At 46.5% G+C, this 27,079-nt stretch overlaps 1 protein-coding gene across 5 annotated transcripts in view; it reads right to left on the bottom strand.

The window, feature by feature from the left end:
* Tsp74F (Tetraspanin 74F) overlaps positions 1-27,079 on the bottom strand; it is a 59,743-nt gene that overhangs the window by 22,759 nt on the left and 9,905 nt on the right. For 4 of the 5 annotated variants that reach the window (XM_045758178.2, XM_045758181.2, XM_069306524.1 and 1 more), the window contains exons 2-4: positions 9,274-9,378; positions 8,873-9,064; positions 7,867-8,043 (exon numbers count right to left, since the gene is read on the bottom strand). In XM_045758178.2, the coding sequence (XP_045614134.1) occupies positions 7,867-8,043; positions 8,873-9,064; positions 9,274-9,351 (447 nt within the window). In that variant the 5' untranslated portion in view covers positions 9,352-9,378. Of the gene's footprint in view, positions 1-7,866; positions 8,044-8,872; positions 9,065-9,273; positions 9,379-24,055; positions 24,139-27,079 lie in introns of those variants that run through there. The other variant, XM_069306525.1, reaches the window with a different exon arrangement.

The following is a 27,079-nucleotide window of genomic DNA, read 5'->3' as shown; positions in this document are numbered from 1 at the left end:
ATTATTATTATTATTATTTAAGTTTATCATGCCCGAAACGCTTTGCGTAATAGTGGCTTTAGGCATTGTATGTACTAGCTCTACCTATAAGTCAACCAATCTTTGTAAAAATTTATTGTATGTATGTACCTTACCTAAATAAACATTAATTTTTTTTTTTTTATAATAACAGATCAGCTAGATTTTATGGACAGTTGGTTCTCACACACACCTGTGACCTTTAAAATTTGGACAAAAGACAAGGTTTTGCCATTACAGTATATCTTATGACTTGTGGGTTATCAAGGTGGGAACACATTTGCCTGCTCATACTTGGTATAACACAAACAATCTAACTGCCAACCATATAAGCATAATGAAGTTAAATTTAATAGTACCATCTTTACTATAAACTAATCCTTAAAATGAGGGGGGGGGGAGGGAGGAGAAGAAGAAGAAGAAAAAAAAAAAGACTTGGTACTTTCAAACTACATTCCTATGGAGACGCTCCTGAATGGATCAGGCTGTTTTGTAAGCCATCCTTCAAAAATTATGGAACTTGTAACTCCTATGGATAGAATCTACAAAATATGGAGAACAGTATTTATTTATTTTATTTATTTATGCATATACAAGAATGTACATAAGGAATGTGAGGATACAAATATGGTAATTACAGTCTTGTAAAGCCACTGTAAAGTTGTCTTGTAAACTGTCTTGTAAAGTTGTTTAAAGTATTTTAAAACAAACTTTATGCTATTGGAAATCTTTAGGCTACAAAAAATAACCAAACCATAAACTATCTTCTCTGGGCGTAAAAAACTATTTCCAGGCCAAATTTAAATTGTTATTTTATTCATATATAGTGTAAGAGTTTTTACATTCTTGTAAAGCCACTAGTATGCATAGCCTTATGGACAGGGCCTTGGTCTTAATTTTCCCTGGAATACTACACGCCAAATCGTTTAATCAGGTACCCATTCACTGCTGGGTAAACTGAGGCTACAGTTAAAGATTAGCACCCAGTCAATCCTCCCCGGCCAGAATACAAAACGTGGCCAAATCTCTCGCAAAGCGCGGGGCAAGTTTCTTACCACTGTGCCATAGGGACAATGTAATACATTGTTGGGGTTAGGAAGCCTATGTACATACACACTTATAGTGAGGTCTCTTCCTCCCCTCCCCTCCCCTCTCCCAAGATGGAACTACTGATCCTCCTGGGGAGGGTCGGTAGTTCCCACGACAGTTTGCTAACTCCCAGGTACCCATTTACCGTCAGGTGAACAGAGGCATTAGGTTGTTGCCTTCTTTCTTTGTTCCTCTACAAAATTAATATTACAATTTTCTTGACAGTCCTATTTGGTAAATTGCCTCCTCCCCGTCCCTACTGGCTAAGCACAGCATTGGACAATGACTAAATATATTGATATATTGATTCAGTTACGTTACTCTAGCATGGTTCACCGACTGAGACAAGATAATTTTTGGAGAACAGGTAGAATCGAAGATATTAGCCTGCATAATTTTTTTCTTCATAACCACTATATACTAAGCATCCGTTCCTTCAGATCCCAGCCTCTATATATATACCTAGTAAGAACAATATGCCTCGATCCTCTTTAATTTTTATCCATGTAGCAGCAACAAATTTGGCCACATAGCTACTGATCTGGTATAGACTCGATATCTTGCACAACATCTCTTCCTGTATTCGTATAGGCTTACATACGTCCCACAATGAACTGTACACTAGCAACTATTTTTGTAAGACATTTATATTGGCAAGTTTTTTTTTTTATAATTAGTTTTTTATATTTAGGTGCAGGGAGCAATGGCCTATGAAAACTTTACATTTAAAGTATGTCATAATTGCCACTGATTGGGAAGGAGACCCAGAAAGATGGGCAAAACAAAATGGACCACTATCTGGTGAAAATTGCAACCTACATCTGAGCATAGCAAAAGAACTCCACCAGAAAGAAAAACGAGCAACACTTCATCCAACTAGCATTCCTGCTCATTAGTGCTAACTCCCTCTCCCCAGAACGGGGAATGGGGTGAACTGGGGTGGGAGTCGGGCAACTTCCAGGGCTCGCTCAGAAAATGGCGTTTCATTATATTAAATGCTGGTTTTCTGTGGGGAACCCCGTCTGCTTCCTGAAGCTAACTAGCCAGAGAAAGAAAAACCTGGACTTAACCAGGAGGCGGAAACATCGCAGGACGCGAGTTGAAAAAGACAGACAGCCGCGACGGGTGCTCCAGAACACCACAAGGGCCCGAAATGTTCACAAGATATCTGGCAGCCAGGACCCTAATTTGACCTCCAAATCCCCTGTGCCTGACTGGCAACCCAGGACATCTTTTTTGTCACCAAAAACAGTGGAGAGCATCGCGTACTTCCGCACGATTGGGCACGAAGAAAACCGCAGGCTGGAAAGACTATTATACTGCAGACACCATGTGACACACGAGCCCTGGAACAGGGAACTAGGGAAACCAGATCCACCCAAAGAGCATCCATTGGCACAGAACCAGTGGCACAAAGTCGCCACCAGACAACACGTGATGCACCCCCGACCGAACCAACCAAGCATCCACCACTATGGGACCCCTTCGGAAGCTGGCTGTCTCAATCTTTGCCAAAAAAAGACGACTGCAACTGAACAAAACCAACTGAAGGGGCCACAACAAAATGAGAAGAAAAGAAAGAACCCGGTCCAAAGATCACGCAGGCTCAGGCGGTGTAAGAGCAGGCCGGAGGTGAAAAAAAACAAACTTGTGGAATGGAGTAGAAGCAACATCCACCCCGAATGCAAACTGGAGCAGCTCCGCCAATGCGGCACGATACAAAACTACAGTATTCTGCATGAAATGCCAGTCCAGAGGAAGCCAAGAGGACAAAAACTTGTCCAAAATCTACGAAAAACCCTGAAGAGAAGAAACGACGGAAAGACCGCCAAGAGACCTCATACTGTCAGCTAGAAGACCACAGGTGGGATACACCAGCAAAGAAGCCACCTGATCACCAAACAAATGACAATACACCCACCTGATCACCATAGAAATGGCGATACACCTGCATCAGAAAGACGAGACGAGTGCAGAGCAGCAAAGCAAACCAGCATGGTACCTTGCTGGCCCGATCTGCTGGTAGAGGCGGAGCCAAGGAAAAACGCCCGGGTTCAGACACCGAGCAAACGGCACTGGAAACCAAAGCTGGGCCAGCCACCTTGGAGCCTGGAGAAAAATCCCCCTTCCCAATAGCATTCCAAGCAAGCCAGGACCAACAGCTGGAACAAGGGAAAGAGGTACAGGAACCCCGCCCCCCCCCCCACCTACCAGTCCTGCCGAAAAGCCTCTCCTATGAAGGCCTCACAGTCAAGGAACGGCACCATGTGGTGTGGGAGTCGTCCAGACCATGCTGACGTCAAGATGTTCACCTCCGGGTGGCCACACGTCCGGCAAACCACCTGAAGGACTACATTGATCGTCCTCTCCATGGAAAGAAAAATGAAGTGCAACAGGACGTTTGCCAGAATGTTGGACATTAATCAAATGAACATCGCGGAGAGCTAAACCCCAAGAACTTGGCAGAAGAGCTACCCGAAGCAACCAGCCCCAAAGAACCACGAACCGAATAGACCCCCCCCCCCTCCACCCACATTTCAGATGATAAACCATAGTGGGAGCAGTGCGAATCAAGCTGGATCAAGGCGCTCCGAGGAAGTCGAATCCGGTGCAGCGCATGCTACACTGCCACAAACTCCTGCACCGTGCTGTGAACCCGACAGAAGTCTGGCCCTCAGTGCCCCTGGCCAGACTGGAGCACTGGTCACAAAGCTCCAACTGTGAGACGTAGTGCCTGTGAACACATCAAGCATGGGATGGGGAAGGTGCCATGATACCGAACCCCGAAAACCCGAAGAGCATGCCAGTAACACAGCAACCAACGTAAGGACACCTGGGTGCAAACCAAACTGTCGTGAGCATGGCGGCTTTGAAGATACCAGGACAGCCTCCGAAGCCAATACTGTTCCCTGGAGAAACCCAAAGGGCAAAATGCAAGCTATTGCACAGCTGTTCTAGCAACCGTTGAGCAACTTGGGTCCCCCCTCAAAAACAGCCAAAAGCGAGACTGCAGCCAGATCAGTGTTGCAGGAGGGGAAGGAAGAGAAAGAATCCCCCTTCGAAGCCCAGCCAAGTACAAACCAGGGACAGAACCAACAGATTTCTTCCAAGTTTCCAGGAACCCAAACCCAGCAAGCTGGGAAAGAACCAGATCCCTGGCTAACAAGTATACTAGCTGGAAGCCCACACCATCCTCGAGGCTGCCTGCCAGCCAGGAAGACACCGGAACCTCGAAACACATCCGATCAGTGCAAGAGGAAACCGAACTCGAAAACGGGATCCCACACAGAGGCATAAACCGGGTCTCGCAGGAGGTATTCGCCAAGAGCCACCCAAACACGGGAATCCGAGAGGAAGAAACCCTCTGGGAAAAACTAATAAGAGGAACCCTAGGGCACCCGGAAATGAACCTGGTGAACCCTACCTTCCACCTTTGCCTATACATATTTGTCTGATAAAAGGAGCCCCACGGTTAAAACAGCCATAATGGGCAGGATACCGAGGGTTTGGAAGCCGGATGAGCATATAGGGCACCAGGCGCAAAACTAGTGCCCAAAAGAAATAAAGAAAACATTCCAATGACCAGTCTGAATAAGACCATAGTAATAATATGCAGAAGTACCACAGCCGAGTACAGAAGACAAGACCGGGAGACATGACCACCACCTACAAGTCCCCAAGGAAAGACTAGGTAGGACACTTGAAATATAAGTAAGCAAAATGTCATTCTGCAACTTTAGCTTATCGACATTAATAAGCTAAAGTTAAACCCACTTGAACCCACTTAAATTATGCACTTTAGTGGCAATAAAGTCATGCAACATGAACCAAGAGGGATAAAGTAAATCCCAAGAACTAAAACTTCCTAATAGAGATAATCAAGTCTTGCTTGCCATTGCACACAAGAAAAGATGGATGACTCGATATGAGAAGGATGCCAATAATGGGACATGAGAGGTAACCAAGTATGCAAAGGGGACCACAAAGAAAAAAAAGAACCTACTCAGAAGCAGAGGAAAAAGGAAATGGAATACAGGAGGCAGTAATGAGGTGAAGGCTGCAAAAAGACCCGCAGAAGCTCCAAAACTTTGGAACGTGCACCCCAGGAGAATAACTGAGGAGAGGCCCCGCACAACACCCGCAATCAACTAAAAGAGTACAGCAGAACATTGAAACTTGGCAAAATAACCAACGACACCTCAGCAGTGATGCACAAAACACACCAATTGACATACTGCCCCACCACTTACAAAGTAGAAATAACCCACACCAGTAAAAACGAGCACGACCTAAATTAAAACTCCCCAAAAAGTGGGTTCCAATGGCCAGCTGTCAGATACGCCGGCAGCTGGGTGTTGGACCACACGCCGCCCCAGTAGCCAGATGCAGCAATGCACGCACAGCAAAATGGCTGCCAAAACAAACTATGAAACCATTGCAAAACGTCCAAGCAAAAGACAGATGCACCCAAGTGAGGGTGCATAATTCTCACTGGAAAATACGGTAAAACTAATGTAGAAGGGAAGGAGGGGACAAAAACCTTTCCTGCAGCAACAACTCCAGCCCAGAAGGCACAAAGGTCCAAGCAGGGGCAAAAGGAGCCCAAGCGGACTTCCCTTGAGCCCTGGGAACCCCTGACACAGGCCCCGGGCCAGCACTTTCATCCCTGCCCACCACTTCTGAAGAAAAAGCAGAGTCCAAGGGAAAGGCTTCCGAGAAGTAAGGCAGCTGGGATGAACTGGAGCCTTTGGTGAGAAGAACGGGCTCAACCACCTCTACGCCCGTATTGGAAGGGGCAGCCCCCAAAGCCACCCGAGCTTCATCCCAATCTAAACCCCCACCTTGACTCCAAAACTCTCAGATGGTTTGGAGCTAGAAGCAGAGGTAGGGGGAGGAGCAGGGCAAACCTCAACCACTGGAGAAGGAAGCAGGGCATGGACGGAAACAAGGGCGAAGCGACCAACACCCCCAAAATCCTGGGCTCAAAAACAACAGGGCAGCTCCGGGGCCTCCAACCAACCTGGCATGTTACAAGAAGAGCTTGCAATGCCACCTGAAAACCTCTCATCAGCAGACCATTAATGGGAACTAAAGCACAAGCACAGAAGTCCTGCAAGACCCCAGGTCGTAGGTAGCACCGACCCAACAGGTAGCAAAGCAGAGGCAGGTGGTGATCATCTCCAAGGAAGGGGCGACGAACAACCTACAACTTTGCACAAGGAGACTAAAGAAACATCCATGGTACACCTTCCAGCCCACTGGGGTTTTCCAGGGCCCGTAGGGTGAGCAAGCCCTACGGGAAGCCCAAGCATGGGGCAGAGCTTAGCCGGTAGAACCCTGTCGGTCAGCAGGCAAACTGACCACCAGCAGCAGCCATGAAACCTCAGGGGCAACAGAGGAAGACCACCAACACAACCTAGGAATGCCTAATAAGCCAGGCAGACCACCACCATTATCAAAAATGTGAAAAGGCTAGAAAAGAAAAAATCCCTGAAGGCTCAACAAACTGGCAGCTGGAGAGAATCGTCGGCCGCTGCGTGTGCAAGCTGCACCGGTCCATTCAATAACACTCCCCAACCAGGGCAAGACGGAAAGCCTTAGACCCGACATACTCCAAGGGCGAAGACAACGCCAAGCATCAAAGTTCTCAAACGGGAGCGAGTCCCGAATGCCCCAGGGGACGATAACCCTGAAATGCAAGGATAATACTTACAAAGCACCTAGGGAAAGATCACCCTAGGTGTATGCTGCTCTGCTTACAATTAGACCTGGCCACCACACCACACATCTGGAACAACCATACAGCAAAATCCAGCACAGGAACTTGAGGCAAGATGTGACCAAGTTAACCCAAGCACATCAGTTTAAGAACTGGAGTGGTTGGCTGCCGGTTCCCCACTTTGGGGGGCAGGGGGTTGGAGCACTAATGAGTGGGAATGCTAGCTGGATGAAGTGTTGCTCGTTTGTTTTCTGTCTGGGCGAGTTACTTTGCTAATGTTTGGACGTAGGTTGCAATTTTCACCAGATTGTGGTCCGTTTTGTTTCGCCTATTTTGCTAGATGTCCTTTGCCGGCCGATGGCAATTATGACACTAGATGTAGAGTGCTCATAGGCCATTGCTCCCTGCACCTCTGAGGGGACCAGGTTCTGGCTTGTAGTTTCCGGTAGGCATAAGGACTCCAGTGACTGATGACGGGGCTCCCCACAAAAAAAAAAAAAAAAACCTAATATGGAAGCGATGAGTCACAATAACGTGGCTAAAGTATGTTTACCAGACCACACACTAGAAGGTGAAGGGACGACGACGTTTCGGTCCGTTCTGGACCATTCTCAAGTCGATTGTGAAAACAATCGACTTGAGAATGGTCCAGGATTGACCGAAACGTCGTCGTCCCTTCACCTTCTAGTGTGTGGTCTGGTCAACACCTAATATGGGCCTACTTTGAACAAATCCACAAGGGCTGTGACAAGGATTCGAACCTGCGTCCGGGAGCATCCCAGACACTGCTTTATCAACTGAGCTACGACAGGGTAAAATTTCAACTCTTTCACCCTGTCGTAGCTCAGTTGATTAAGGCAGTGTCTGGGATGCTCCCGGACGCAGGTTCGAATCCTCGTCATGGATTCGTCACTTGTGGATTTGTTCATTGGATACATCATGTTAAGTGTGATTTCTGTGTGTAATGGGCCTACTTTGTTATTTCTATTTACAGTCAACTAGTTGAACATTCTCATACACAAAAGGTATGCTTAACCTACCGCTTGCTGAGTTTCGTCCCAGGCCTCTGTGAAGGGCGAGTCCTCGTCTGTTCTGTACTCCTTGATGGCAACGACCATAGCATTTCTCACAGTAGTCTTGGCCTTGTCCTTGAAGACGTAGCCCAAGATGCCGCCAATCAGCAAGATTATGAACAGCAGCAGAACAATGATGAAGTACTGTGGTAACAAGTCAAAGTTCAGACACGGTATTTGATTCTTAAAAATACAAAATTATGAAAGCCTATGCATGGATAACGCCATTATAAAGTCACAGGAGTAATATAACCTGGAAATTACAGTCAGTATTTCCATTCTCTTACAAATTGCATGGTGTGTGGATCAGTGTTAATGTCGTCCATTATCGTATTTCAGCATGTAGTTCAATAAAAAAAGTCACTTCATATTTGTATGGAAACACTGCTCTTCAATTAAACTACCGATTAAATTAATATTGAATTGCTTTATATTGGTGAAAATTTTAAGACACTTCAACACTATCAGTTTTCATGTTAAGCAATTATAATTATTACTACCAATACTGTGAACGACAAATTTAAAACATTAGCTGCTAATTAAACTGAATAAACTAACTTTAGTAAGTCTTGGAGCACTGTTCAATGAATATTATTATTATTAAAGAAAATCACTTTATAAATGTCAATTAATATTTCAGAAGAGAAAATTACTCAACAGAAAGAAAACGGGATTTTCAAGCATTTGTCAATGATGTAGGTCGAGCGCCCCGCAATTTATTGAACAAATTCTGAAAATTGTATTTTTTATTAAAACAAAATGGTCGTACGACAAGGAAAGGCGATGTAACTACCATGACTATTGCACACAGTTGTTCAAGTGCATATTTGAAAAAAAAATGCTGGTTTATAACATTTGCAGTTATGCACAATTCATCTGAGGGGCAGCAACATTTAGATTTTCAAGTGGCAACAAATGCTTTAGTCAGTCATTCCAAGTTGTAAACAGAAGATTTAGCCAAGTATGTACTCACTGTGAGGAGCATGCACTTGACCTCCCTGAGAGCACCGAAGCAGCCCAAGAAGGAGACGAAGAAAATGACGCAGCCAGTACCGATGAGAATGTAGGCGGCCGTCATGTACATCTCACTACCCAGTAGCTTCTCCAAGTAGGGTCGGTCTGCCACTGTCCATATGCCCAGCACCAATATCGCTATGCTCCCAGACTGAAACAAACACCATACTATAATTCCTGCCTAAACCAACAGAACTGCCTATACGGGTATTAACTCATGAAAAATCTTTGGAAATCTTCACAAGGCATTGACGAGGCAGTTTGTTAACGTAACTAATTTGTATCAAACTAATATCTTTTCGAGTTGTATCTACTATCCATTAGATTATGCCAATGGTTACCAAGATAATGGCTACTCACCCAGATAATGAAATTGATGGCAAACATGAGGAAACGCACAAACTTTCCACAGCCCGTCATCTCGACGCCACTACCCATGCCGCCCACACCTGTCTACCTTACAACCTGTAACACAATTACAACGTGACATTAATAATCATTTAAAACAACACCCTGTCTCAGTCAAATCTTAACATGGGCTATAAAACCCGACATTACAACCACTAGCAGCAAGGTCACCAGACAACACAACCATCGCTCCACTCTCCTGCTCACTACATTCCTAAACACGTTTCTACAATTACGTCATGACAAAGTATTCCATAATTCTGAATGACAATTCCGTAATTTGTTCCGCAATTTAGCGAATGAACTACACAAATTTGCAAGCTAAAGTAGTTTTCTAGATCCGTTAATCTTTGTCTAGATCTAGACTTTGATCTAATCTTTGTATAGATCTAGACTTTGATCTAGATCTAATCTAGTCAACCTTAAGAAGCAGGACATTTTTATCCCAGTTCTGAGGGGTGAGACCACCAATTAAACCGGCACAGTTTCAAGGTTACTTGGGGCGTCGTTAAGAATCTAATCCCATTAAGCAGTAAAAAATAGTTCGAGGCTATTGAAGCCATTTTAAAAGTATCGTAAAGATGATTAATGTTAGTGGTGAGGGAGGAATGTTGAGGTGTGGAGTGGTTACAGCGAGGTGGCTCAACACCCACACCTCGGGGCGGGGGGGGGGGGGGGGGGGGGGGGGGGGGGGGGGGGGGGGGGGGGGGGGCTTGCGACACAGCCTAGCCGCCTTCACGCTGCGCTAACCTCTAATAAAACCATTAAGGTGTAATAACCTAGTCTCTTGTATAAATGCTACATTATTTCTTATACAATTAGACCTTGCTCAGGCATAAGTATATATATATATTTCTTCTGTCTGGATTAAGTTCAGAGGTGAGATTCGAACACTGGAGAGATTAAACATGGTTCAATAACAGTTTGATCATAATTTGTGTATAAAAAATCCATTTATAAATATGGGATTTGGCGGCTGGATTAATGAACATTTGACCTTTGTAAGTGCGGGACGCTATATATATTGTACATTTAACTCCACTGTTGAGAGCCGGGAGTCTAGCCTATTGTATAGTACAGTTGGGTTAATTGGTCTACCACGAACCAGGGCGGGACACATGAATGGACACGTTTCATTTCGCCTAATGCCCCTGTTCACCTAGCAGTGAATAGGCATCCAGAAATGAATAAATTTGTGGGGTTGCATCCTGGGGAGGGTCAATAGTTTGACCTGGAGGGGGGGGGAGGAGACCCCTTCATACATGTCTAACACATACACAGGCTGCCTGTCCCCCGACGAAAATTAACACTCCATTCATCAACGTAACCAAAGTTCTTAAGCCTAATTATAAACCTTCAATATATATATATACAACTTAATAATTCATCACGTAAATAAACTATTCATAATCACATTGGGAAAGGGAGATAGGGCCGACTTGCTGGGTTAACATTCATGGTTGCCCCAATGTTTAGAGAACTCTAGCTAACATGTTGACCAGACCACACACTACAAGGTGAAGGGACGACGACGTTTCGGTCCGTCCTGGACCATTCTCAAGTCGGACCGAAACTTCGTCGTCACTTCACTTTCTAGTGTGTGGTCTGGTCAACATACATCAGCCACGTTATTGTGACTCATCGCCTGCATCTAGCTAACATTATTGAACCTGTCACAGCTGCTTCAACATCAGCTTTTGGAAGCCACAAATGAAATTAGATTCTAGTCCATTACTCGACGGACAACAATCGGGGCCTCGTAGCCTGGTGGATAGCGCGCAGGACTCTTAATTCTGTGGCGCGGGTTCGATTCCCGCACGAGGCAGAAACAAATGGGCAAAGTTTCTTTCACCCTGAATGTCCCCGTTACCTAGCAGTAAATAGGTACCTGGGAGTTAGTCAGCTGTCATGGGCTGCTTCCTGGGGGTGGAGGTCTGGTCGAGGACCGGGCCGCGGGGACACTAAAAAGCCCCGAAATCATCTCAAGATAACCTCAAGATAACTAGTTGGCTATTGCCACTACCAGCGAATCCGTTCTTCAAGCAAAAGAGGCCCCGGACCCAGGGGGCCAAAGGCTCAATGTTGTCGAGCTTGGCCTCAGGCCGGACTGAGAACTCTAGAAACCATCTCCAAGTATGCTCCAGGATGGCCTGCAGAAATGTGGGGTATCTCCAGCTCTCACACTCCTCCAGCTAGTGGGAATAACATGCACACCAAAGCTTAATTATCATTTTGAACAGGTTAGTAAACTTCTGGAATAGCTGGCGAAGCTTAATCCCTCTGACCTAACATTTAGTCGACCCAGCCTCGGGCGAGGCTGGTTAAAGCGGCGGCCGTCTCCCCCCCCCCACTCCCCTTCACCCAGAAGCATTCATTAATTTAAAGACCGTTTCTTCTCAAGTTATTATATATTCCCAAGTATAGTTAGGCACACGTTGTATGTTTAGGTTCTGTTGGCAATTATTTGTATTTGCAGTATGTGGGTGAAGCATTCATGTGGTAGAGTCGAGCAGGTCAGACACACAGCAGTGTTCACACACTTACATACGTCATCAGTTGAGTCATGTAAGTGTTTTCATTCATAAACAAGAGGTTTGGCAGCTGGAACTCTCCCCCCCCCCCCCTCACCCCCGAAAAAGGGACTTCCGGTGGATAGCTTACATGAATTTTGCTAAAGCCTTTGATAAGGTACCACATGAAAGTCTGTCCAGGAAATTACAGGCCCATGGAATTAATGGCAGAATACTACAATACTAGCATTCTAGAATACTAGAATGGATAAAAATGGTTAAAACAAAGTCGTACTAAATGGGAATGAATATGATTGGAAAAATATGGTAAGTGGGGTACCACAGGGATCCATTTTGGGGCCAACACTTTCATACATCATACATATCGTCAATGTCATACATAGCTTTTCAATATTGACAATGCAAGACCCCCAGCATGTGGGGGCATAGCAACTCCGCGGTTGTTCAACGTCCTCCCAGCAAGCATAAGAAATATTGCCGGAACAACCGTGGACATTTTCAAGAGGAAACTAGATTTATTCCTCCAAGGAGTGCCGGACCAACCGGGCTGTGGTGGGTATGTGGGCCTGCGGGCCGCTCCAAGCAACAGCCTGGTGGACCAAACTCTCACAAGTCAAGCCTGGCCTCGGGCCGGGCTTGGGGAGTAGAAGAACTCCCAGAACCCCATCAACCAGGTATATGTGGGCCTGCGGGCCGCTCCAAGCAACAGCCTGGTGGACCAAACTCTCACAAGTCGAGCCTGGCCTCGGGCCGGGCTTGGGGAGTAGAAGAACTCCCAGAACCCCATCAACCAGGTATATGTGGGCCTACGGGCCGCTCCAAGCAACAGCCTGGTGGACCAAACTCTCAAGTCGAGCCTGGCCTCGGGCCGGGCTTGGGGAGTAGACGAACTCCCAGAACCCCATCAACCAGGTATTTAACCCATGCCACAACCACTAAATTAACAACATTACATTAGATGATTACATTACATTACATTAGATCTTTCTTTTTACCCATTAGTTTTAAGCTGTAGTCATTAATGTTTTTCCTGCCCGAAACGCTTTGCGTAATAGTGGCTTTAGGCATTGTATGTACTAGCTCTATCTATAAAGCCAACAAACTTTGTAAATCTCTTTATGTATGTACCTTACCTAAATAAAGATTATTATTATTATTATTATTAACATTAGATGAAGAAAATGACCTTTGAGTCAAAACCGACCATTCACTCAAAGTTGTACATCAGGTAGAGGCAGCAGTTAAACTAACCAAACATTTGGAATGAAGCGTACCATTGACTTCAAGGAAAAGGTAGTGATCCAATTGTATTAATCTCTGGTGCTCCCCCATTTACGTTACTGTATCCAAGTATGGTGATCACTTTTTTTTTTTTTTTTTTTTTTTTTTTTTTGAGATATATACAAGAGTTGTTACATTCTTGTAGAGCCACTAGTACGCGTAGCGTTTCGGGCAGGTCCTTAATCCTATGGTCCCTGGAATACGATCCCCGCCGCGAAGAATCGTTTTTTCATCCAAGTACACATTTTACTGTTGCGTTAAACAGAGGCTACAGTTAAGGATTTGCGCCCACTAAATCCTCCCCGGCCAGGATACGAACCCGACATAGCGCTCGCGGAACGCCAGGCGAGTGTCTTACCACTACACCACGGAGACTAAAATCTTCAGAAGATGTGCAGCTGCTCTGGAGAAAGTGCAACACCGGGCAACAAAACTCCTTCAAGAGCCAAGTCAACTGACGTATCAGGAAGGGTTGATGAGGGCTCCAGGGCTAACACCGCCGCAGACCAGGCATGACAGGGCGGATCTCGCGGAAACTTTAAATACGGAACAATTTGGAAGGTGTTGATCCGGACAATTTCTTCAGAAGGTCAGATGTAACACAGACGAGGAGTAACTGTTTCAAGCTCAAGCCACCATGTTGGACTGAGGACAGGAGTCGCTTTGTTCACCCCAACAGGGTTATTAACCCACGGAACCGCCTACCCGCCGAAACTATTTATATATAGTACATCCAAGAAGTTACATTGGGTTTATCAGACTACGTAACTGTGTTTACATGCTTGTAAAGCCACTAGTACGCGCAACGTTGCGGGCAGGTCCTTAATCTAACATAATAAGTCATTTATACCAACATTTATAACATGTTAACAGGTACATTGTAAGAAAATTTGAGAGATTAGTAGGTATATTAAAGCACACTGAAAGCTTTTAATGAAAGCATTGATAGCTTGATTGATAATGATTTGATAATGTTATTCTGGAAAATATCACTGCAAATAAGGGAGGGAGGGGGACCTTCGACAAGCCGCCAGCTTCCTGTCCTCGCTGAGGCCTGCACTTCCAACATGAGCAGGCAACAACGGCCGGGTGCTTAAACCCAAGTAATTTTATATAATTATTACAATTTTCTCCTGAAATTACAGTACCTTAAGCAGCTATTTAGCTGAACCTACAAGCCATTACTTTCAGCCAACTATTGTTCATATTGTACTTCTAATTCACGGAGGGGGGAATTATCACGATAAAGTGCCAAGCCATTAAAAACTACATAGCACTTTGAACGGGTCAGGACAAGGATTTGGGATGGGACGGGGGGGGGGGGGAGAGGAATAGTGCCCAATCTTCATTATACACAAATCACAATAGCGTGATACGTCAAACAAGGCAGCGTCTGGGATGCTCCCGGACGTAGGTTCGAATCCTCGTCACGGCCTTTGTGAATTTGTTCAGTGTCCAACCACTTGTGGACGGTCGGGGAGTGAACGCCGACCTGCATGAAGCGAGACCGTCGCTCTACCGTCCAGCCCAAGTGGTTGGGCTTTAATTGAAGGGAGGGAAGGCAAACCAAGCCTCCCCAACCCCAGTACACCACATGTAGGCACTTATGCCTCCTACGATTGCTTGGTCGGTCGGGTCAGGGGCCAGATTCACAAAAGCAGTTACGCAAGCACTCACGAACCTGTACATCTTTTCTCAACCTTTGGCGGCTTTGTTTCCAATTAGTAAACAGTTAATGAGCTCTGAAGCACCAGGAGGCTGTTTATAACAACAGTTGAATGGGAAGTTTTCATGCTTGTAAACCGTTTAATAAATGTAAACAAAGCCGTCAAAGATTGAGGAAAGATGTACACGTTCGTAACTGCTTTCGTGAATCTGGCCCTAGGTTCTTTATTATTTCAGTCATTTGGAATTCACTACAAAAGCAGCAGTCCATTGTTTACACTTTACTAAATAGTTTGTTAGTACTGCCATTACTGGAGGATGGGGTCAATTATTCAGCCCGTCCTATTAACCTCTCCCAACGTCAAGAAGCCGTCGTACTAAGGTGCCCTTATCCTAACCTATCAGAGGACCCAAAACAGAAAACGGGACAGTGTCAATTTCACGAGCCGCTATCATTTTCTAGTACTACGATTTTTGCCTGAAGGTGGCGTTAGTTAGTTTAGTTCATTTATTATGCACCCCATACCCATCTTGTGGGCGGTAGTGGAAAGGATTACAGAGGCACATAATGGGCTCAGGGACTGAACCCAACAATTCATTTAGCTAAGCAAGTTACAATCGTGATGAGCTAGTTACAAAATTCAGTATAAGTCGTCACATCAACAATGGGTTCGAGATCGACCACAAGTACAGGTTCTAAATTAAGCAACTGACATATGTGGAGAGCTAGTGTCACAATTGGTATGTTTGTCCTGCACACCGCCCCCCCCCCCATCCAGTGGGCAGCGGTGGATAGGTTACACCGCCCCCCATCCAGTGGGCAGCGGTGGATAGGTTACACCGCCCCCTATCCAGTGGGCAGCGGTGGATAGGTTACACCGCCCCCCATCCAGTGGGCAGCGGTGGATAGGTTACACCGCCCCCCATCCAGTGGGCAGCGGTGGATACCCCCATCCAGTGGGCAGCGGTGGATAGGTTACACCGCCCCCCATCCAGTGGGCAGCGGTGGATAGGTTACACCGCCCCCCATCCAGTGGGCAGCGGTGGATAGGTTACACCGCCCCCCATCCAGTGGGCAGCGGTGGATAGGTTACACCGCCCCCCATCCAGTGGGCAGCGGTGGATACCCCCATCCAGTGGGCAGCGGTGGATAGGTTACACCGCCCCCCATCCAGTGGGCAGCGGTGGATAGGTTACACCGCCCCCCATCCAGTGGGCAGCGGTGGATAGGTTACACCGCCCCCCATCCAGTGGGCAGCGGTGGATAGGTTACACCGCCCCCCATCCAGTGGGCAGCGGTGGATAGGTTACACCGCCCCCCATCCAGTGGGCAGCGGTGGATAGGTTACACCGCCCCCCATCCAGTGGGCAGCGGTGGATAGGTTACACCGCCCCCCATCCAGTGGGCAGCGGTGGATAGGTTACACCGCCCCCCATCCAGTGGGCAGCGGTGGATAGGTTACACCGCCCCCCATCCAGTGGGCAGCGGTGGATAGGTTACACCGCCCCCCATCCAGTGGGCAGCGGTGGATAGGTTACACCGCCCCCCATCCAGTGGGCAGCGGTGGATAGGTTACACCGCCCCCCATCCAGTGGGCAGCGGTGGATAGGTTACACCGCCCCCCATCCAGTGGGCAGCGGTGGATAGGTTACACCGCCCCCCATCCAGTGGGCAGCGGTGGATAGGTTACAATCACTCAGTTACTACCTACAGTTTGCAAACTGGGGATATTTGGCTAAAATTTCTGGTAGCAGATCATTTTGAAAAATATTGACACATCGCTGGAACATTGGTTATAGAATTGTCTCTAAATTCACGTATCTTTTCGCCGTACATCACATAGTGACGGAGGGTGTGCGAATAATTGTTGACACAGTTTACATTTGGTCAGGTCTACATCAGCAGATAATGAGAATTCCCAGAGATACTTGTAACCGAGTCTAAGCCGTATACGTCAAAACGCGACGTTTTATCAGGATGACGGGGGGGGGGGGGTGAATTATTAACGCCACGCGCCGCCTCAGCCACGTAAACCCCCCCCCCCCCCTCCCGGTTCCTGACACCAGGCTCTAGCCACGGACCTCGGGCCAGATTCACGAAGTAGTTACGCAAGTACTTACGATCGAACGTGTACATCTTTCCTCAATCTCTGACGGCTTTGGTTACATTTATTAAACAGTTTACAAGCATGAAAACTTGCCAATCAGCTGTTATTGTTATAAACAGCCTCCTGGTGCTTCGGAGCTCATTAACTGTTTAATAATTGTAAACAAAGCTGCCAAACATTGAGGAAAGGTGTACAGGTTCGTAAGTGCTTGCGCAACTGGTTCGTGAATCTGGCCAGGGGGTCCAATTATTATTAATTAGACTGGCAGTTCTTGAACTGTTATGTGCGGCTCGCGTGACTGGTACGCTCATATATTAACTTGCTCGACGCTTCGCAAGCCATTTAGCCTGGGAGGACTGACTGGGCGCCAATCCTTAACTGTAGCCTCTGTTCACCCAGCGGTGAATGGTTACCTGGTTGTTAAAAGATATGGCGGGTCGTGTTCCAGGGAAAATTAACATCCAAAACCTGTCCTAAATGCCCTGCGTACTTCTCGCTTTACAACAATGTAATAACTATTGTTTATCTTTTTCTATATATACAAGTAAATTAAACTAAACTGGCAGACGTGAAGCTGGCGCGCGCATTCTATAATCTATACAAATCTATAAATACAGATTCCCCCTCCCAAAACACACTTCCCCCCTACACACACATCACAATAGTGTGATGTATCAAATGAACAAATCCACAAGGGCCGTGATAGGTTCTTACTGACTGTCGTGGCTTAGCTGATTAAGACAGCGTCTGGGATCATCCCAGGCCTAAGTTCGAGCCTTCATCACGGCCCTGGTGGGTTCAGTCTCCCCTTGATCCAGTGTGTTTACAAATAAATTCAAGCAACAAATAGGTTGAGCCAAGCTAGGCTGCGTGTGGGGGTTCAGCGGCCGCTGGTGGCGGCAACAATGGACTACCAGCTTTACAGAAATTATTTTGTTTAAATTAATATAATAATTATAGAATTTGGTTACCCATTTCCCCATGTTTGTTCAACCCGTCCTCTTAAAAATAACGTCACTTTTGGCTCGTATGCGCGCTATGGCCAAATTTGGACGTGATTTGTAATGAAATCGACTCGCAAAAGTGACGTACTGTCCCGTTTTCTGTTTGAGTCGTCCGGCTTACTCGGCATGGTTAGGAGAGGAAACTTTCAATTAACGTTTTTTATGACGTCTTGAAACTTTATGAGAATTTCCTGCCTACCTAACCTATCAGAGAACCCTTAACTTACTGTTGAAAAAAAAATCCCAAATTTATTTTCATTTTTTTTTCCCCATTTTCAAATTACGTCCACTTCCAGCCATACGGGCAAACGGCCAAATGCGACGTTATTTTGAAGAGGACAGATTGTTACACGCTATTGAAGAATGCATTTGTTTCATTCGCGAAATTTGTTCGTCTGTAAATCCATAGTTGAGCGTTATGTTTGTGTAATCTTATTAAAAGCATGTTTTTGTCCTTTATATGACTTAGAATGTGTTGGTACAACCAACATGGTTGTAGCCCCAACAACCATGTCCACAGCCAACATGGTTGTAGCCCCAACAACCATGTCCACAGCCAACATGGTTGTAGCCCCAACAACCATGTCCACAGCCAACATGGTTGTAGCCCCAACAACCATGTCCACAGCCAACATGGTTGTAGCCCCAACAACCATGTCCACAGCCAACATGGTTGTAGCCCCAACAACCATGTCCACAGCCAACATGGTTGTAGCCCCAACAACCATGTCCACAGCCAACATGGTTGTAGCCCCAACAACCATGTCCACAGCCAACATGGTTGTAGCCCCAACAACCATGTCCACAGCCAACATGGTTGTAGCCCCAACAACCATGTCCACAGCCAACATGGTTGTAGCCCCAACAACCATGTCCACAGCCAACATGGTTGTAGCCCCAACAACCATGTCCACAGCCAACATGGTTGTAGCCCCAACAACCATGTCCACAGCCAACATGGTTGTAGCCCCAACAACCATGTCCACAGCCAACATGGTTGTAGCCCCAACAACCATGTCCACAGCCAACATGGTTGTAGCCCCAACAACCATGTCCACAGCCAACATGGTTGTAGCCCCAACAACCATGTCCACAGCCAACATGGTTGTAGCCCCAACAACCATGTCCACAGCCAACATGGTTGTAGCCCCAACAACCATGTCCACAGCCAACATGGTTGTAGCCCCAACAACCATGTCCACAGCCAACATGGTTGTAGCCCCAACAACCATGTCCACAGCCAACATGGTTGTAGCCCCAACAACCATGTCCACAGCCAACATGGTTGTAGCCCCAACAACCATGTCCACAGCCAACATGGTTGTAGCCCCAACAACCATGTCCACAGCCAACATGGTTGTAGCCCCAACAACCATGTCCACAGCCAACATGGTTGTAGCCCCAACAACCATGTCCACAGCCAACATGGTTGTAGCCCCAACAACCATGTCCACAGCCAACATGGTTGTAGCCCCAACAACCATGTCCACAGCCAACATGGTTGTAGCCCCAACAACCATGTCCACAGCCAACATGGTTGTAGCCCCAACAACCATGTCCACAGCCAACATGGTTGTAGCCCCAACAACCATGTCCACAGCCAACATGGTTGTAGCCCCAACAACCATGTCCACAGCCAACATGGTTGTAGCCCCAACAACCATGTCCACAGCCAACATGGTTGTAGCCCCAACAACCATGTCCACAGCCAACATGGTTGTAGCCCCAACAACCATGTCCACAGCCAACATGGTTGTAGCCCCAACAACCATGTCCACAGCCAACATGGTTGTAGCCCCAACAACCATGTCCACAGCCAACATGGTTGTAGCCCCAACAACCATGTCCACAGCCAACATGGTTGTAGCCTACCTACAAGACCCAAGTACACTAACACCTTGAACAAGACACCGCCCACACTCCCAGAGTATCTAAAGCTCGTCCTCACCATGTTGGCAATACTTACATGTCAAAAAGGAGCTCACTTGTACACATTAAAAATCATAATGAACAAAGAAACTGCAGAAGGCTTATTACCCCCCCCCCCCATACGTGGCAGCTATTTCTACCCACTCAGACTCATTCGTGTGTAACCTACGCTTGAAACACTCAAGGTGTTCTACGTCTATTGTGGCGTGGTCATTTGTGCCACAAATCCACAACCCTGTTACCAAACCAGTATTTACCCAGGTCTTGTGAATCTAAACTTTTCACGGGAGACGTCTCCCGTCACGCAGGGTGCAGTCGCACCTCCACAGATCTCCAGTATCAGCTCTTGATACTGGTAATGGCTCAAAAGGGCCACCACTTACGGGCTATTCATGCCCGTGCCACCTCTTGGGTGGCTTAATCTTTATCAATCTAAACTTAAATTTATAACCATTGTTTCATTCTCCATTGTGTGTGGATAGGTTTAATACCCAATGTATTTGAAGACGGCTATCATCAGACGTTATAGACGTCAGGCTGCGAGCAGCCGCGTCTAACAGCCTGGTTGATCAGTCCAGCAACCAGGAGGCCTGGTCGACGACCGGGCCGCGGGGACACTAAGCCCCGGAAGCACCTCAAGGTAGCCTCAAGGTAAGGTATGCCCCACAGACTACCTCTTATCTGCACTATGAGAGGCCTGACAGAATGATGAAGGCATTTCTTCCCACAATCAAAAGCGACTGAAATTATAACGAGTTCCTTTATTGCAAGACATTAACTTAAGAGGATGTTTGTGTTCGTAAACCAAAAGCAGTCATGGTCTCTGACAATGTTGTCCCACGGATCATTAGCGGAAGTTTCAGTGGTCATGCACATACTGTGGTGGGTATGTGGAAACAATCATCCACATACCCACCACATGCACTGTGGTGGGTATGTGGGTATGTGGGCCTGTGGGCCGCTCCAAGCAACAGCCTGGTGGACCAAACTCTCACAAGTCAAGCCTGGCCTCGGGCCGGGCTTGGGGAGTAGAAGAACTCCCAGAACCCCATCAACCAGGTATATGTGGGCCTGTGGGCCGCTCCAAGCAACAGCCTGGTGGACCAAACTCTCACAAGTCGAGCCTGGCCTCGGGCCGGGCTTGGGGAGTAGAAGAACTCCCAGAACCCCATCAACCAGGTATCAACCAGGTATACTATACCAAAGATCTCAAGTCACAACATTATGAAAGACAATATCCCTGAGAACCTACACATGCACTTTAAGTTCAAATATATATAATTGGTATGAATTTTACACATTTACCAATGTTCTATACGAGGGCCTTGTTAATGAAGTAATAGTATTATGTCAAATTTACTTGGGGTGAAACCTAAGTGACCAATTACAATAGAACCACAGCAATGGTTCTGTGACCAATGCCACAGGTCCATGCGTGAGCATGGACCTAGTGAACAAATCCACAAGGGCCGTGACGAGGATTCGAACCTACGTCCGAGAGCATCCCAGACGCTGCCTTAATCGATGCCTTTAGCTCAGTCGATAAAGGCAGCGTCTGGGATGCTCTCGGGCGTAGGTTCGAATCCTCGTCACGGCCCTTGCGGATTTGTTCATTTGATGCATCACTATTGTGATTTCTGTGTGTAATGAACCTAGTGTTGCTGACCGCTTCACAGCACACAACACCCCAGTCGCTCAATACATTTATTGATTAACATTAGTACTAGCAAGATGTATGCAGGCGATGAGTCACAATAACGTGGCTAAAGTATGTTGACCAGACCACACACTAGAAGGTCAAGGGACGATGACGACGTTTCGGTCCGTCCTGGACCATTCTCAAGTCGATTATCACAATTCTGTCCAGGACGGACCGAAACGTGGTCGTCCCTTCACCTTGTAGTGTGTGGTCTGGTCAGCTTAGCAAGGTGTGTGCTAGCCGCACTTTCAGGGAACAAAGAGCACATAGTCAACACTTTCAGGGAACAAAGAGCACATAGTCAATACTTTCAGAGAACAAAGAGCACATAGTCAACACTTTCAGGGAACAAAGAGCACATAGTCAACACTTTCAGGGAACAAAGAGCACATAGTCAATACTTTCAGGGAACAAAGAGCACAGTCAATACTTTCAGGGAACAAAGAGCACATAGTCAATACTTTCAGGGAACAAAGAGCACATAGTCAACACTTTCAGGGAACAAAGAGCACATAGTCAACACTTTCAGGGAACAAAGAGCACATAGTCAATACTTTCAGGGAACAAAGAGCACATAGTCAACACTTTCAGGGAACAAAGAGCACATAGTCAACACTTTCAGGGAACAAAGAGCATAGTCAACACTTTCAGGGAACAAAGAGCACATAGTCAATACTTTCAGGGAACAAAGAGCACATAGTCAATACTTTCAGAGAACAAAGAGCACATAGTCAATACTTTCAGGGAACAAAGAGCACATAGTCAACACTTTCAGGGAACAAAGAGCACATAGTCAACACTTTCAGGGAACAAAGAGCACATAGTCAACACTTTCAGGGAACAAAGAGCACATAGTCAACACTTTCAGGGAACAAAGAGCACATAGTCAACACTTTCAGGGAACAAAGAGCACATAGTCAACACTTTCAGGGAACAAAGAGCACATAGTCAACACTTTCAGGGAACAAAGAGCACATAGTCAACACTTTCAGGGAACAAAGAGCACATAGTCAATACTGGGAACAGTTTTTTAAGGACATCAATTATACAACAAGTGCAGAGGAGCCGGTCGGCCGAGCGGACAGCACACTGGACGTGTGATCCTGTGGTCCCGGGTTCGATCCCGGGCGCCGGCGAGAAACAATGGGCACCCTATGCCCCCGTTACCTAGCAGTAAAATAGGTACCTGGGTGTTAGTCAGCTGTCACGGGCTGCTTCCTGGGGGTGGAGGCCTTGTGGAGGCCTTGTGGAGGCCCGGTCGAGGACCCGGCCGAGGGGACACTAAAGCCCCGAAATCATCTCAAGATAACCAAGATAGCTCTAACGTTGGCAATAATATATCTAAACTCAGTACCCGTCAACTGGCTCACTTCTCCCAGCAGCTTCCGCCGACAAACTAGAAGAGCACTGATAGCTTATCGTATCTGCTCCAAAATACACACCTTGCTAAGTTGACCAGACCACACACTACAAGGTGAAGGGACGACCACGTTTCGGTCCGTCCTGGACAGAATTGTGATAATCGACTTGAGAATGGTCCAGGACGGACCGAAACGTCGTCGTCGTCGTCGTCCCTTCACCTTCTAGTGTGTGGTCTGGTCAACATACTTCAGCCACGTTGTGACTCCTCGCCTGCATACATCTTGCTAGCACTAATGTTAACAGGGAGTTATAATACTGAAATAGTTTTCGACAAAATGGTTAAGATGATGTGAATGACAGCTCTATTTGAACTTTTAAACTACACTAAAGGGCAGAGCAACGTCTTCTGGAGACTATGGCATAACATACAGTATCTTGAGGCGTCTTGCCGACATCAGCCTGTTCTTACTTTAGTTCACTTATTATGCACCCCATACCCATCTTGTGGGCGGTAGTGGAAAGGGTTAAAGAGGCACATAATGGGCTCAGGGACTGAACCCCACAATTCATTTAGCTAAGCAAGTTACAATCTTGATGAGCTAGTTACAAAATTCAGTACAAGTCGTCACATCAACAATGGGTTCGAGATCGACCTAGGGAGGAAATCTACTTATGGGAATGGATTGAGAACACAAGGTTATTCAAAACGATGCAATGCGAGTCATAACAGGAGCTCCCAGATGGACTAAAATACTGAACCTAAGACTAGAAACCAAGCTAACGTCGATTGAAATAAGGGTAAAAGGGATTGCTGTGTGCATGCTGACCAAGATATTGACTAGACCTAGAATCAGTTCACTTAAAGATATAATCACTGGAGCACTAACTCTAGACAGAAGAGCCTCCAATAGCAACAGGTGGACCCATTGTGCGATCAACACCATCGATACATTCGATATAACAAACACAGTCACTGAGAGGGGTGTCGACGAAATACATGCAGACTTTGTTATGCAAGTCCCTTGGGAATCTCTGCCAGCAGACTTTAAGATTATGGCTCTTGAAGGAAAAAAGAACCAGACAAATCTTCATCTGCTACGTAACATTGCACAGATGCATATAGAAGCAAACATGGCATCCGACAGCTTCACTTACTTCACAGATGGATCAGTAGACCAGCAGGGACAAGAAACCGGAGCTGCAGTTAAAGCAGGAAACTCTGTAAATAGTTGGAGACTCTGAAATGGGTGTTCGACTTTACAGAGATGCTAGCCATTCAAAAGGCTTTAGCACATGCTCTTGCTCAACACCAAAAAATTGTTATCATAAATACAGATTCGAGAACTGCCATTGAAACCTTGCAACAAGAACACATATGTGATAACATCCATCTGATCACAAATGTCATATCATTAATGCAAACACTCAAACGACAAGGCCGTCGGGGACTTATCAACTGGGTGCCAAGTCATGTGGGAATAATAGAAAATGACATTGCAGACGAAGCTGCAAAACTTGCAACTAAGAAGAAATGTAGACATTTACATACCGCAGTCTCTCACAGATTAAGAAAGTAATTAGAAACAGAGCAACGCAGGTGATGTACAGTGACCACAACACAGCAGTTGCAACATCAGGATCTGCGGGTTGGTACAAGAATTCAACCAACTACGAACCACTTAGTTTGATGAAAGGGAACAGTAGAACAACAGAAGTACAGTTACATCGCATCAGGCTTGGATACCCATGTGCATGGGAAACAGGCTTACAGGTTCCGGAAGATGAGAGGAAATGTCAGCACTGTGGAGAAATGCCCGACAGACCACTGGAACATTATCTAACACAGTGCACAGTTACAGCCACAACAGACCACTGGAACATTATCTAACACAGTGCACAGTTACAAACCCATTAAGATTTCAACTTGGATTCAACAGAGCAGAAGTTGTTACACACGTGTGACAAAATGTTACTGAAGCGACCATACGAGTCAAATACTCGTACTTCGCACAAGTAAAACACTTAGTGGGCCAGCCAGAGGCTTAGGGCCCGCCCAGTGGGCCAGAGGCTTGGGGCCCCGTGCTGGCCAGAGGCTTAGGGCCCGCCCAGTGGGCCAGAGGCTTGGGGCCCCGTGCTGGCCAGAGGCTTAGGGCCCGCCCAGTGGGCCAGAGGCTTGGGGCCCCGTGCTGGCCAGAGGCTTAGGGCCCGCCCAGTGGGCCAGAGGCTTGGGGCCCCGTGCTGGCCAGAGGCTTAGGGCCCGCCCAGTGGGCCAGAGGCTTGGGGCCCCGTGCTGGCCAGAGGCTTAGGGCCCACGCAGTGGGCCAGAGGCTTGGGGCCCCGTGCTGGCCAGAGGCTTAGGGCCCGCCCAGTGGGCCAGAGGCTTGGGGCCCCGTGCTGGCCAGAGGCTTAGGGCCCGCGCAATGGGCCAGCGTGAGGCTTAGGGCCCGCCCAGTGGGCCAGAGGCTTGGGGCCCCGTGCTGGCCAGAGGCTTAGGGCCCACGCAGTGGGCCAGAGGCTTGGGGCCCCGTGCTGGCCAGAGGCTTAGGGCCCGCCCAGTGGGCCAGAGGCTTGGGGCCCCGTGCTGGCCAGAGGCTTAGGGCCCGCGCAATGGGCCAGCGTGAGGCTTAGGGCCCGCTCAGGAATATCCCTGGTGGAAAACTTGCTATTACCTACTCTATGGTTAGATTAAGGGTTGGTTAGGTTTCATTACGTTAATATGGTGTAGTATTGACGATAATGTGAGTATTGTAAGAATTGTTAGTAAAAATATGAAATTCGAGAATTATTTAGATTTACTTGAGAATTTTATTTACAGAAAACCAAATTTTTCAAAGAAAAGGTTTTCAGGAAATACTTATATTTTAACCCATTTTAAACCAATGATTTATAATACAATACTTGACAATAATAATATACAATATAACTCTAGAATCCGTTTAGAACAGGTTCACCTGCCAGTTTGCTTGTAGACTCACTGGAACCATGTTTTCAGACCATCACAAATATCTAGATAACTAACCATGTTTGAGTGGGTGGGGTGGTTTCTCACGATATACTGCGAGGACCGATTGATGATTGATAAAGATTAAGCCACCCAAAAGGTGGCACGGGCATGAATAGCCCGTAAGTTGTGGCCCTTTTGAGCCATTTCCAGTATCAATAGTCCACTAACTAAATTAGATTGTGTGAGGTGTCCAACCAGATCACTGGACGTTTGTCCTCAATCCCTATACCAAAGCCAAACAAATTTATTCCAATATCTTTAATTAACTTCTTGCATGTGCAAGGTCCTCGAGAGTATTGTTCTCAGTAGGCTAGCGATGATAATCTTAAACTCCTCTAATTTGCATGACTTTCTCCCCGGGATAATTACACAATCTTGCTTTGCCGAGTACTGCTTGATACACTTGCAAATAGATGAAAAACTAGGCTCCTAATGTCCCTCTTAAAACATAAGCCTTAACCCCGTGTTTAAAGTCTGTGATCAACGCAAACTACAAGGCAACCCAAATACTTCTGCATGTTGGCTGCCATCGACAGCTAACTACAGTTTAGGCTTCAGAAACTAACACACTCGCTGGAAAGCACATTTATTACCGTCAAATATACTAGACTGTTCATATTCACCAGCTCCCTGGTCGACGACCATGCCCTTATTAATCTCCCAGCACTAGGCTCAAAGCTTGAGAATATTAAAATTGAAGCCATGAAAATAATTCTTGGCGCCCCCCAGATGCACGAGAATCAACATAAGGGAGGCGACACTCCCAACTACATATGAATGAACTTAAAAGCTCAATACAATGTGTGCAAGTACTGAAGGACCCAATACCACAATACCATGTAGAATCCAATGCTACAGAGAAACTGACTGATGCTGTTTGTAGGCGGAGAAGTGTTACCAACGCACCAATATTTTGCAAACTGGTTAGATTTTCCAACCTCGTCAAATTTTATTTTATTTATTTATTTATATACAAGAAGGTACATTGGGGGTTAAGAGAGTACACAGAAATGTTGATTTTACATTCTTGTAAAGCCACTAGCATGTACAGCGTTTCGGGTAAACTGAATATTCCTATTAATGCAATGTACCATAGCTAATAATATTCCACTACATTTGTACCCTGAAGCATGTGTCAAGCGCCTGTCAATTAAAAAGAAAAGAAATCCCAGCAC

Source organism: Procambarus clarkii, chromosome 58 (assembly GCF_040958095.1).
Source record: "Procambarus clarkii isolate CNS0578487 chromosome 58, FALCON_Pclarkii_2.0, whole genome shotgun sequence".
NCBI lineage: Eukaryota > Metazoa > Arthropoda > Malacostraca > Decapoda > Cambaridae > Procambarus > Procambarus clarkii.
Note: the sequence above shows the minus strand (reverse complement) of the source record. Positions and strands in the feature narration are given on the sequence as shown.